We start from the raw sequence: 12,162 nt of genomic DNA on the forward strand, positions 1-12,162 counted from the left end.
GTTTCATAAACAGGAAATTATACCTTATATTTAAGACATTTTCTCAAGTGTCTTCTAAACATTTCGAATTCCCTGTTTTCAAATACTGACCAAAAAAAGTAAGATGTCTACATATCAAAGAAGAGCTTAAATTGAAATAAAATCAGAACTCACCTTTATTTATTTACAACAGTTGATTAGTCTCAGTGCCCTTTATCTGGTTGGTTTTTTGAAAACAAAACAAACAGTGACCATACTTTTAAATTATGGAAGTCACTCTTTGTGGAAATTTCATTTTTTCCTAAAATGACAACCATTTCTTTTTAGATAATCAGGCAGGTGATTTTTTTAGTCACTATTAAAAACAAAAAACAAAAAAACCCAGTGCCTATTAGGAGTTAGAATTCTAAGGAATGTTTGGGTTCAGATATTTTTAGATGTATATAGGCTAATTTACAATTTAGAGATGTGTTATATCTGCATTTTATACTTTTGTTTTAGGGGTGTTAATTATGACATTCTAACCGATTAAAAATATTTATAGATAATTATCTTTCCAAAACAAATGCCAAAAATGTTAATAAGTTGAATATGAATAACTTGCTATTTGTATTACATCTACAGCCTTTCAGTTTATATGTAGATAGTTGGCTCCCAAAATCTTAAAAATCTACGCAAGAGATTATAGAAGTTTTTCTTTTAATAGATTTTAGTTATGTCTGTAGAATCAGGGTATTTTTCCTAATATGAGATATACATTTTCTAGACTGTTAGAACTAGAAAAAGCTTTAGTAGATCATATAGCCCAGCCCTTTGCCTTTAGGTGAGTGACTATTCAAACTTTCCAAAACAGGTGGTTATATGCTTTCTTCTTGAAGAACTTTAAGGATAGTGGATTCTTGGTTTCCCTTAGTAGCTAGAGCGAAGGGTTTTATCACCTTCATGATCAGGAAGGTTTTTTGTGTATCCTGTTGAAATCTTTCAGCATTAATAATGTTTTAATCCTGTGTGAAAATTTCATTTTAAGACTGTTTCACGATTTTCGTATGCTTTCTTATAGACAAGTTGTTGCATGGCACCGACCTTATTGTGTAGATCTTGAAGAGAGTACCTTCTCACACCTGCGTTCTTTTCTTGAGAGATACTGTGATAAAATAAACAGTGAGATTCCCCCACTCCCTTTCCCTTCATCAAGGTATGCTTTATACATACTGTGTGTACGTGCATGCATGTGTATTAGCTACTTGTTTTGAGTTTTGACTTACTGCTACACTAGTCTTTATTGTTTACTTTTTTCCAATTGTATGACACTTCTTTTAATTTAGAAAAAGAGCTGAACTTAGATACTTATTAATAATAACCCCTAGAATAAATTATCCATAATTTTACAAATCAAGCTTTAAATATTACTGTTGGTTATGACTTAACAAAATTTCTAAAGAGAAAATGTTACCCAAACTGGGTAGCACATGCTCCTTTATGTTCCAAAAATTTACAGCATTTTATTTGGTTTCAGGGAACACCACAATTTCCTCAAGCTGTGCCTGAAACTGCTTTCAAATCACCTTGCTCTTGCGCTTGCAGGAGGGGTAGCTACCAGCATTCTTGGGAGGCAGGCAGGTCCACTTAGAAATTTGCTCTTCAGACTGATGGACTCATCTGTCCCAGATGAAATCCAGGAGGTAAGAATATAGCACTTGTGAATCTGTATCTCAAGTTATATCTTTCCCTGAGGTTGTAGCTCATAAATTCACCATCACATCGGACGACTTCAACTGGATGGTCTTTCCCTTACTCTTATTTTCTTGGTGGACTAACTTTTTTGGTTAACTCATCCTTTAAGACAAAGATCATGTGTCGCTTCTAAGAAACCTTTCTTTACCTGCTTTTCCATTCTGTTAGCTTTCTCTCTAATATGTTTTCACAGCTCACACTATATTGTAGTAAGCTATTTATAAACATGTCTGTCTTTTCCACCAGAAGATGGACCTGTGGGCAAGTACCCAGTTTTGCTTATTGTTATAACCTTTACGTGTAGTGCGTAGCTTGGTCAGTGTTGATTGTTATCACCTTTACATGTAGTGCATAGCTTGGTCAGTGTTGATTGTTATAACCTTTACATGTAGTGTGTAGCTTGGTCAGTGTTGACTGTTATAACCTGTACGTGTAGTGCGTAGCTTGGTCAGTGTTGATAGCTGAATAAGCTATCTGTATCATTTGCTAGAACCCCATCCAAAGCTAAGAGAGAAAGGTTGACTTCAGGTAGGAATAAGAGCCCAAGGATAGAACAATGATTATTTAGTGTTATTTTATACAGATTTACAACACATTAAACAATAAACTCTCTTTGAGGGGTAAAGGTAGATGATAATAGTGATTTTTAAACAACACACTCCTAAATAACCAGTGGGTCAAAGAAGAGATCACAAAGGGAATTAAAAAATACTTTAAGATAAATGAAAATAAAAACAGAATATACAAAAATTTATGGAATGTAGCTAAAGCAGTGCTAGAGGAAAATTTATAGCAGTAATGCCTATGTTAAAAAGGAAGAAAACCCTTAAACTAACCTTCCAACTTAAACTAGAAAAAGGAGATACAACTAAACCCAAAACAAGCAGAAGGAAGGAAATAAAGATTATAGCAGAAATAAATGAGATAGAGACTAGAAAAACAATTGAGAAAATCAGTGAAACCAAATGTTCTTTGAAAAAAATGAACAAAATTGACAAACCTTAGCTAGACTGACCAAGGAAGAAAAAGAGATAAATTACTCAAATCAGGAGTGAAAGGGGGGAATATTATTATCACCCTACAGAAGTTCCTAGATGAAGTGGAGAAATTCCTAGAAAGACACAAGCTATTGAAACTAAAAAAGAAATAGAAAATCTGAGTAGACCTGTAACAAGTAAAGAGATTGAATTAGAAATTAAAAAAAAAATTCCCACTAAGAAAAGCCCAGGACCAAATGACTTCTGCAAATTCTACCAAATGTTTAAAGAGTAAGCACCAGTCTTTCACAAACTCTTCCAAAATATAGACGAGGAGGGAATACTTCCCAACTTATTCTCTAAAGCTAGTTTTACCCTGATGTCAAAACCAGAAAAGACATCATAAGAAAACCTTTGACCAATATCCTCTATGAATGTAGATGAAAAAATCCTCAACAACATACTAATAAACTAAATCCAGCAACATATGGAAAGGATTATATATCATGACCAAGTGGGACTTATCCCAGGAATGCAAGGGTGATTGAACATGTAAAAGTCAAATCAATGTAATACACCATTGTCTTCGTTATCTAGTGCCACTATGACAGAAATACCACCAGTGAATGGTAACAAAGAGAAATTTATTCTTTTACAGTCTAGGAGGCTAGAAGTCCAAATTTAGGGTGCCAGCTCCAGGGGAATGCTTTCTCTCTCTGTCAGCTCTGGGGGAAGATCCTTGTTATCAATCTTCCCCTGCTCTGGGAGCTTCTTAGCACAGGGACCCTGGATGCAAATGATGCTCTCCCCTCCTGCCTTTTCATTCTTGGTGGTAGGAGGTCCCTGTATCCCTGTGCTCTCTGTTTGCTTCTCCTTTTTTTATATCTCAAAAGAGATTGACTCAAGATACAACCTAATCTTATAGATTGAGTCCTTCCTCATTAACTTAACTGTCTCTAATCCTGCCTCATTAGCATCATAGAGGTAGGATTTACAACACAAGGGAAAATCACATCAGATGAAAAAATTGTGGACAGTCACACAATACTGGAAATCATGGCCTACTCAAGTGGACACCACATTTTGGGGGAACACAATTTAGTCCATAACAACCATATTAATAGAATAAAGGACAAAAACTACATGATCATCTTAAGAGATACAGAAAAAGTATTTGACAAAATTTAACACCCTTTCATGGTAAAAACACTCAACAAACTAGAAGTAGAAGGGAACTTCCTTATCTGATAAAGAGTATTTACAAAACCCCACAGCTGACTTCATACCAAATGGTGAAAGACTGACAGTTTTCCCCTAAGATCAGGAACAAGACAAGGATTGTTCCCTGTCACCATTTCTGTTTAATAGTGTACATTGTCTACTCTCACCATTTCTCTGTAAGTTCTAGTTGGGGCTGTTAGAAAAGAAAAAAGAAATAGAAGGCATCTAGATTGGAAGGCATGAGTAAGCTGTCTCTATTTGTAGATGAGATGATCTTGCATATAGAAAATCGTAAGGAACACACACACACGCACACACCCCCTCACAAACACAAACTATTAGGGCTAATAAATGAGTTCAGTGGGGTTGAAGGATTCTTGCCTTAGACACCAAAAGTATAGCAACCAGAGGAAAAAAAAAAACAGATAAATTAAACTTCATCAAATTAAAAAAAAAAAAAACTTACGTACTTCAAAAGACACTATCAAGAAAGTAAAAAATAGCTCACAGAATATGAGAAAATATTGGCAAATCATATATCTGATAAGGGTCTAGTTTCCAGAATTTGTAAAGAGAAGGAACTCAATTAAAAAATTGGCAAAGGACTTGAATAACTTTTCTTTGAAGAAAATTAAAAAAAAAAAAAAAAAGGCCAATAAGCACATGAAAAGAATTTCAACACATTAGTTGCTAGGGAAAGAGTAGTCTTTTGGAAATCCAAATCACAAAGAGATACCACTTCATACCCACTAAGTGGCTCTTTTCAAAAAGATGGGCAATAACAAGCTTGGCGAGGATGTGGAGAAATTGCAGCCGTCACACATTGCTGGTGGGAATGTAAGATGGTGTATGTAGCCCTTTGAAAAGCAATTAGGCAGTTCCTAAAAAAGTTAAACATAGAGTTTAACCCAGCAATTCTATTCCTAGGTATGTACCCAAGAGCAGTGAATAGACATGTCCGCACAAAAACTCATACGTGAATGTTCATAGCAGCATTATTCATAATAGCTAAAAAATGGAAACAAATCATTGCCCATCGACTGATGAATGAATGAACAAAACATGGTATATCTATACAGTGTAATACTGTTCAGCCATAAAAAGAAATGAAGTACTGATACATGCTACAATGGTGAACCTCGTAAACACCAGACACAAAAGGCCACATATCGTATGATTCCATTTATGTGAAATGTCCAGAATAGACAAATCCATATAGACAAAAAGCATGTTAGTATGGAAAGTGACTGCTAATGGATAGGAGGTTTCTCTTTGAGGTGATGAAAATGTTCTGGAACTAGGTAGTGGTGATGGTTGTACCACTTTGTAAAAATAATAAAAACCACTGAATTGTATACTTTCAAAAGGTGGATTTTATGGCATGTGAATTGTACATCAATTAAAAAAAAAAGATGATACAGTGATTTTCAGCCAGAGAGACATATATATCCCTTGGGGTGAGGGTAGGAGGACCATTAACCTGAGGGTGAGTAGGAGCTGTGAGAATTTAACATTTATCAGAAATGGGGTGGTACAAGATTTTAAATAGGTTGAAAAGTACCTGAATAATGGAAGGAAAAGTAAACTTTAAAGTATTATCTTTAGAATTGTCTGTTTATTCCTTGGATCTCCTTGGTAGCCACTCTGTTTTAGGAGAATCCTGACTCTGAGGGTGGATTATTCCATGATGTGTATAGGGCTATTTTTGGTTAAGGCTATTTCTATTCTTTTTTCCTTACCCCCTGAGAGTTCTAGTAATTTATCTGTTTCTTGTGTGCTTTTCCACTATTTTCCTTGAATATTCATTGAATTTCTTTCCTTTAAAAAAAAAAAAAAAAAAAAACTTTTGATTTTGAACCAATTTTAGGCTTAAAGAAAAAGTTTCAAAAATAATAGTTTTCATGTATCTCTCACATAGCCTCCCCGATATTAATGTCTTACATAATCGTAGTATAATTATTAAAACCAGGAAATTAACCTTCGTTTAATACTATAAGCTAAGTACCTTATTTGAATTTTTTATCAGTTTTTCCACTAATGTCTTTGTTCTGTCCCAGGATCCTACCCACGACCCGCATTGCATTTAATAATTTCTCTTTCGCAGTCTGTAACAGTTCTTCAGTCTTTCTTCTCTTTCATGACCTTGACACTCTTGATGAATACAGGACAGTTATTTTGTTGAGCGTCTCTCCAGCTGTCTTATTTTCTCATGATTGAACTGAGTTTATGTATTTTTGGCAAGAATACCACAGAAATGATGTTGTGTTTTTGGTAGAATACCTCACGGAATTCATGATATTTAGGTGTCTTATTACTGGTGATGTTGACCTTGAATACTTGGTCATGGTGGTTTCTGCTGGGTTTCTACGTCCTTTAGAAACTTCTGGAAGGAGACAGAAAACATAGTCTGTGAGAATATACTCACATTGGAATAGCTTGGGAATCAAATACCCTCACCAGTAGTGTAGGCATAGAATTCTATATTGAAAATAATTTTCCCATAAGAACTGTGAAGTCATTGCTTCGTTGTCTTCTAGCTTTCAGTGTTGTTCTTAGAAAATCAGTGCCATCCTCATTTTTGACCCTTTGTATGGAAATCTGTTTTTCTCTCTCTGGATGTTTGCACCAAGTTTGTCTTTTATGTTCTCACACTTCACAAAGATATGAAGTGATGCGGGTCTAGTTTTATACATTGTGCTGGATATTTGGGTAAACTCTTTTAATTTGAAAACTTATACCCTTCAGTTTTAAGGAATTATTTTGTTGATTTCCGTTCCATTGTTTTCATTTTCTGGAACTCTTTATTGTTTGCATACTGGGCCTCCTGAACCAGTCTACCTAATTTTCTTTCCTGTTTCCCATCTTGGTTTTTCATCCCTGCCCCCCCCCCACTCCGCCCCCCCCCCTCCTTTTTTAACTTTATGGGAAATTTAATTTTGTCTTCCAACTCTTCTGTTGAGGCTTTTATTTCTTTGATCATATTTTTAATTGGTAAGAACTCTTCTCCTTGGAATGTTTCTTTTTAGTAGTTTCGTGTTCTGGTTTCTTTTTGAAGATATTAAAAATTTTTTTCTGAAGTTTTTTTCTCCCTACATAGTTGTTTTTTTCAATTTAGATTTTGTTTGTAACTTTTAACCTCCATCTTTCATAATACAGTCTTTCCTGAAATTTCTAATGAGCTTTGGATGTCTGATTATGTCTAAGAGTGCGGCACTAAAAGGCTGGTCGAAAGTCCTGTGCACAGGGGTGAAGTTTATTACTTTAGGTTGATCAGCCTGGACTGTTTATTTGGGGAGCCCTTGATATCTGCCTATTAAGTTCTTTCCTTTTGTACTAGTTAGATTCCCCAAAAGAAGGCTTTTCTAATGTACTGACTACAAGATATTAAATCAGGGTGACAATCTTCTGGTGGGGAAAAAAGCTTGGGAGTCTCAACATTCAGAATGGACACTTTCTCTTTTTTATTTTATTTTTTATAATTTTTATTGTGCTTTAAGTGAAAGTTTACAAATCAAGCCAGTCTCTCACACAAAAACTTACATACACCTTGCTACATACTCCCAATTACTCTCCCTCTAATGAGAGAGCTAATGAGAGAGCAGGCTGCTCTCCCTCCACTCTCTCTTTTCGTGTCCATTTCGCCAGCTTCTAACCCCCTCCACCCTCTCATCTCCCCTCCAGGCAGGAGATGCCAACATAGTCTCAAGTGTCCACCTGATCCAAGAAGCTCACTCCTCACCGGCATCCCTCTCAAATCCATTGCCCAGTCTAATCCATGTCTCTAAGAGTTGGCTTCAGGAATGGTTCCTGTCCAGGGCCAACAGAGGGTCTGGTGGCCATGACCACCGGGGTCCTTCTAGTCTCAGTCAGCCCATTAAGTCTGGTCTTTTTATGAGAATTTGGGGTCTGTATCCCACTGCTCTCCTGCTCCCTCAGGGGTTCTCTGTTGTGTTCCCTATCAGGGCAGTCATCGGTTATAGCTGGGCAGCATCTAGTTCTTCTGGTCTCAGGATGATGTAGTCTCTGGTTCATGTGGCCCTTTCTCTCTTGGGCTCATAATTGCCACATGTCCTTGGTGTTCTTCATTCTCCTTTGCTCCAGGTGGGTTGAGACCAATTAATGCATCTTAGATGGCTGCTTGCTAGTGGACACTTTCTCTTAATTCCCCTGTTTTGAGTTTGATATTCCTCCTGTCAACTAGTTTGCAGCCAATCCTCCTGTTTGGAGCTCCGCCGTTCTCTGTTACAGAGAGGTACCTGAGCATTTAGCATTTCTATAGTATAAATCAAATTGCTTCTCGGCTTTTCTCACCCCTGGCTCAGAACATAGTCTTTTCAGGCCTCTTAAAGTCAGTTGCCGCTTATCCAAGGAGCCCTGGTGATGCAACGGTTAAGCGCTTAGCTGTTAACCAAAAGGTTGACAGTTCAAACCCGCCCAGCAGCCCCGAAGGAGAAAGACCTGGTAATCTGCCTCTGTAAAGATTACAGCCTAGAAAACCCTATGGGGCAGTTCTGCTCAGTCACACAGAGTTGCTATGAGTTGGAATCCCTTGGGGATGCAAGCAGTTAAGTGCTCAGCTGCTAACTAGAAAGGTTGGCAGTTCAAACCCACCCAAAGGATCTCTGGAGAAAGACCTGGCAGTCCACTTCCAAAAGATCACAGCCACGGAAAACCCTATGTTCTTTCAATGTTTCTTTTTAGTAGTCTCCTCTTCTGGTTTCTTATCCTATCTTTTGTAAGATATTAAGTTTTTTTTCTGAAGCTTTTGGAGATGGAGCACATTTCTACTCTGAAACACGGCATCACCATGGGTTGGAACTGACTTGACAGCAACTTTTTTATTTTAATGCCCCTTATTTGTTGGTTTGATCTGTTTGGTCCTCTCCTCTCTCTTTTTGTCTTCTTTTCTGTTATCCCTTTGCCCCTTTCACTATCCTTTTAGGTGAGCTTTTGGAAAGGGAGTACGTGCATTTGGTCCTTACTCCTTAGTCACTTTTATTAAATTTCCACAGCTAAAATTTAGTTTAATTTTAGTAATCCTGAGGAAGTCATTAAGGTTCTCCCAATTCTTAAATGTGTTAGAGGCCACATGACTTTTGAAGGAGGGGTTATTAGTTCTATCTATCTACCTACCTACCTACCTACCCACCCACCCACCCACCCTATTTATATTGTGCTTTAAGTGAAAGTTTACGAATCAAGTCAGTCTCTCATACAAAAATTTATATATACCTTTCTGTATACTTCTAGTTGCTCTTCCCCTAATGAGACAGCACACTCCTTCTCTCCACCCTCTATTTTTGTGTCCATTCAGCCAGCCTCCGACCTCCTCTGCCTTCTCATCTCCCCACATAGTCTCAAGAATCTACTTGATCCAAGAAGCTCACTCCTCACCAGTATCATTTTCTATCCTATAGTCCAGTCCAATCCTTGTCTGAAGAGTTGGCTTTGGGAATGGTTCCGTCTTGGGCTAACAGAAGGTCTGGGGACCATGACCTCTGGGGTCCTTCTAGTCCCAGTCAGACCATTAAGTCTGGTCTTTTTATGAGAATTCGAGGTCTGGATCCTACTGCTCTCCTGGTATCTTGGGAGTTCTCTGTTGTATTCCCCGTCAGGGCAGTCATCAGTTGTAGCTGGGCACCATCGAGTTCTTCCGGTCTCAGACTGATGTAGTCTCTGGTTTTTGTGGCCCTTTCTGTCTCTTGGGCTCATAATACCTTGTGTCTTTAGTGTTCTTCATTCTTCTTTGCTCCAGGTGGGTTGAGACCAATTGATGCATCTTAGATGACCACTTGCTAGCATTTAAGACAGAAGAGTTATTAATTCTTATTATGTACTTAATTTTTTTCAGTTATTTTAGTAATTCAAAGAATTAGAAACACTGACATAAAAAAATTGAATATTAGAAGTAGAAAGCACTATGGAGTTTGTCTAGTTCAGCACGTTCATTTTACCGATAGGGAAGCCATGATCCAGTGAAGTTACAAGGCCTAAGATAATACAGCTACTCCTTATGCTGTTCCTACTGTCTGACTAAATCCTGCTCATTCTTTTAGGCTTAGTTTACATGCTGAATCTTCAGGGACACCTTCCATGAACGCTTTTTGTTGTCGTGTGCCACAGAGTTGATTCAGACTCTTAGTGACCCTGTACGACAGAGTAGAACTGCTTCATAGAGCTTCCTAGGCTGTAAATCTTTGCAGTAGCAGATTGCCAGGTCTTTTCTCCTGAGGAGCCACTGGTGGGTTTGAACCTCTTTTTTTTTTTTATTAAATTATTTATATTTAGTATGTTATCAAACATAAATTTTATCTCTACACAAACTTTTTCCCAAAGAGAAATTCATGAATAGAGAATTTTTTTTGTTGTTGTTGTGGTGGGCTTCTCCTCTTTCGTTTCATTTTTTTTTTTTATTAACTTTTATTCAGCTTCAAGTGAACGTTTACAAATCCAATCAGTCTGTCACATATAAGTTTACATACATCTCACTCCCTACTCCCATTTGCTCTCCCCCTCTTGAGTCAGCCCTTTCAGTCTCTCCTTTCGTGACAATTTTGCCGGCTTCTCTCTCTCTCTATCCTCCCATCCCCCCTCCAGACAAGAGTTGCCAACACAATCTCAAGTGTCCACCTGATATAATTAGCTCACTCTTCATCAGCGTCTCTCTCCCACCCACTAACCAGTCCCTTTCATGTCTGATGAGTTGTCTTCGGGGATGGTTCCTGTCCTGTGCCAACAGAAGGTCTGGGGACCATGGCCGCCGGGTTTCCTCTAGTCTCAGTCAGACCATGAAGTTTGGTCTTTTTATGAGAATTTGGGGTCTGTATCCCACTGATCTCCTGCTCCCTCAGGGGTCCTCTGCTGTGCTCCCTGTCAGGGCAGTCATCGATTGTGGCCGGGCACCAACTAGTTCTTCTGGTCTCAGGATGATGTAGGTCTCTGGTTCATGTGGCCCTTTCTGTCTCTTGGGCTCTTAGTTGTCGTGTGGCCTTGGTGTTCTTCATTTTCCTTTGCTCCAGGTAGGTTGAGACCAATTGATGCATCTTAGATGGCCACTTGTTAGCATTTAAGACCCCAGACGCCACATTTCAAAGTGGGATGCAGAACAATTTCATAATAGAATTATTTTGCCAATTGACTTAGAAGTCCCCGCAAACCATGTTCACCAGACCCCCGCCCTTGCTCCGCTGACCTTTGAAGCGTTCATTTTATCCCAGAAACTTCTTTGCTTTTGGTCCAGTCCAATTGAGCTGACCTTCCATGTATTGAGTGTTGTCTTTCCCTTCACCTAAAGCATTTCTTATCTACTGATTAATCAATAAAAAACCCTCTCCCACCCTCCCTCCCCCCCTCGTAACCACAAAAGTATGTGTTCTTCTCAGGTTTATTATTTCTCAAGATCTTATAATAGTGGTCTTATACAATATTTGTCCTTTTGCCTCTGACTAATTTCGCTCAGCATAATGCCTTCCAGGTTCCTCCATGTTATGAAATGTTTCAGAGATTCGTCACTGTTCTTTATTGATGCATAGTATTCCATTGTGTGAATATACCACAATTTATTTACCCATTCATCCGTTGATGGACACCTTGGTTGCTTCCAACTTTTTGCTATTGTAAACAGAGCTGCAATAAACATGGGTGTGCATACATCTGTTTGTATGAAGGCTCTTGTATCTCTAGGGTATATTCCCAGGAGTGGGATTTCTGGGTTGTATGGTAGGTAGTTCTATTTCTAACTGTTTAAGATAACGCCAGATAGATTTCCAAAGTGGTTGTACAGTTTTACATTCCCACCAGCAGTGTATAAGAGTTCCAATCTCTCCGCAGCCTCTCCAACATTTATTATTTTGTGTTTTTTGGATTAATGCCAGCCTTGCTGGTGTGAGATGGAATCTCATCGTAGTTTTAATTTGCATTTCTCTAATGGCTAATGATCGAGAGCATTTTCTCATGTATCTGTTGGCTGCCTGAATATCTTCTTTAGTGAAATGTGTGTTCATATCCTTTGCCCACTTCTTGATTGGGTTGTTTGTCATTTTGTGGTTGAGTTTTGACAGAATCATGTAGATTTTAGAGATCAGGCGCTGGTCAGAGATGTCATAGCTGAAAATTCTTTCCCAATCTGTAGGTGGTCTTTTTACTCTTTTGGTGAAGTCTTTAGATGAGCATAGGTGTTTGATTTTTAGGAGCTCCCAGTTATCGGGTTTCTCTTCATCATTTTTGGTAATGTTTTGTATTCTGTTTATGC

General features: G+C 38.0%; 1 protein-coding gene across 13 annotated transcripts in view; it reads left to right on the forward strand.

The window, feature by feature from the left end:
• Window positions 1-12,162, forward strand: part of HERC1 (HECT and RLD domain containing E3 ubiquitin protein ligase family member 1) — a 197,025-nt gene that overhangs the window by 70,229 nt on the left and 114,634 nt on the right. For all 13 annotated transcript variants that reach the window (XR_010317426.1, XR_010317425.1, XM_064267422.1 and 10 more), the window contains 2 exons: window positions 1,040-1,174; window positions 1,496-1,661. Coding sequence is in view for 11 of the 13 variants with exons in the window: in XM_064267422.1 (XP_064123492.1) it covers window positions 1,040-1,174; window positions 1,496-1,661 (301 nt within the window). In the remaining 2 variants the exon portion in view is untranslated. The remainder of the gene's footprint in view (window positions 1-1,039; window positions 1,175-1,495; window positions 1,662-12,162) is intronic.

The sequence above is a fragment of the Loxodonta africana genome, chromosome 13 (genome assembly GCF_030014295.1).
Source record: "Loxodonta africana isolate mLoxAfr1 chromosome 13, mLoxAfr1.hap2, whole genome shotgun sequence".
Classification (NCBI taxonomy): domain Eukaryota; kingdom Metazoa; phylum Chordata; class Mammalia; order Proboscidea; family Elephantidae; genus Loxodonta; species Loxodonta africana.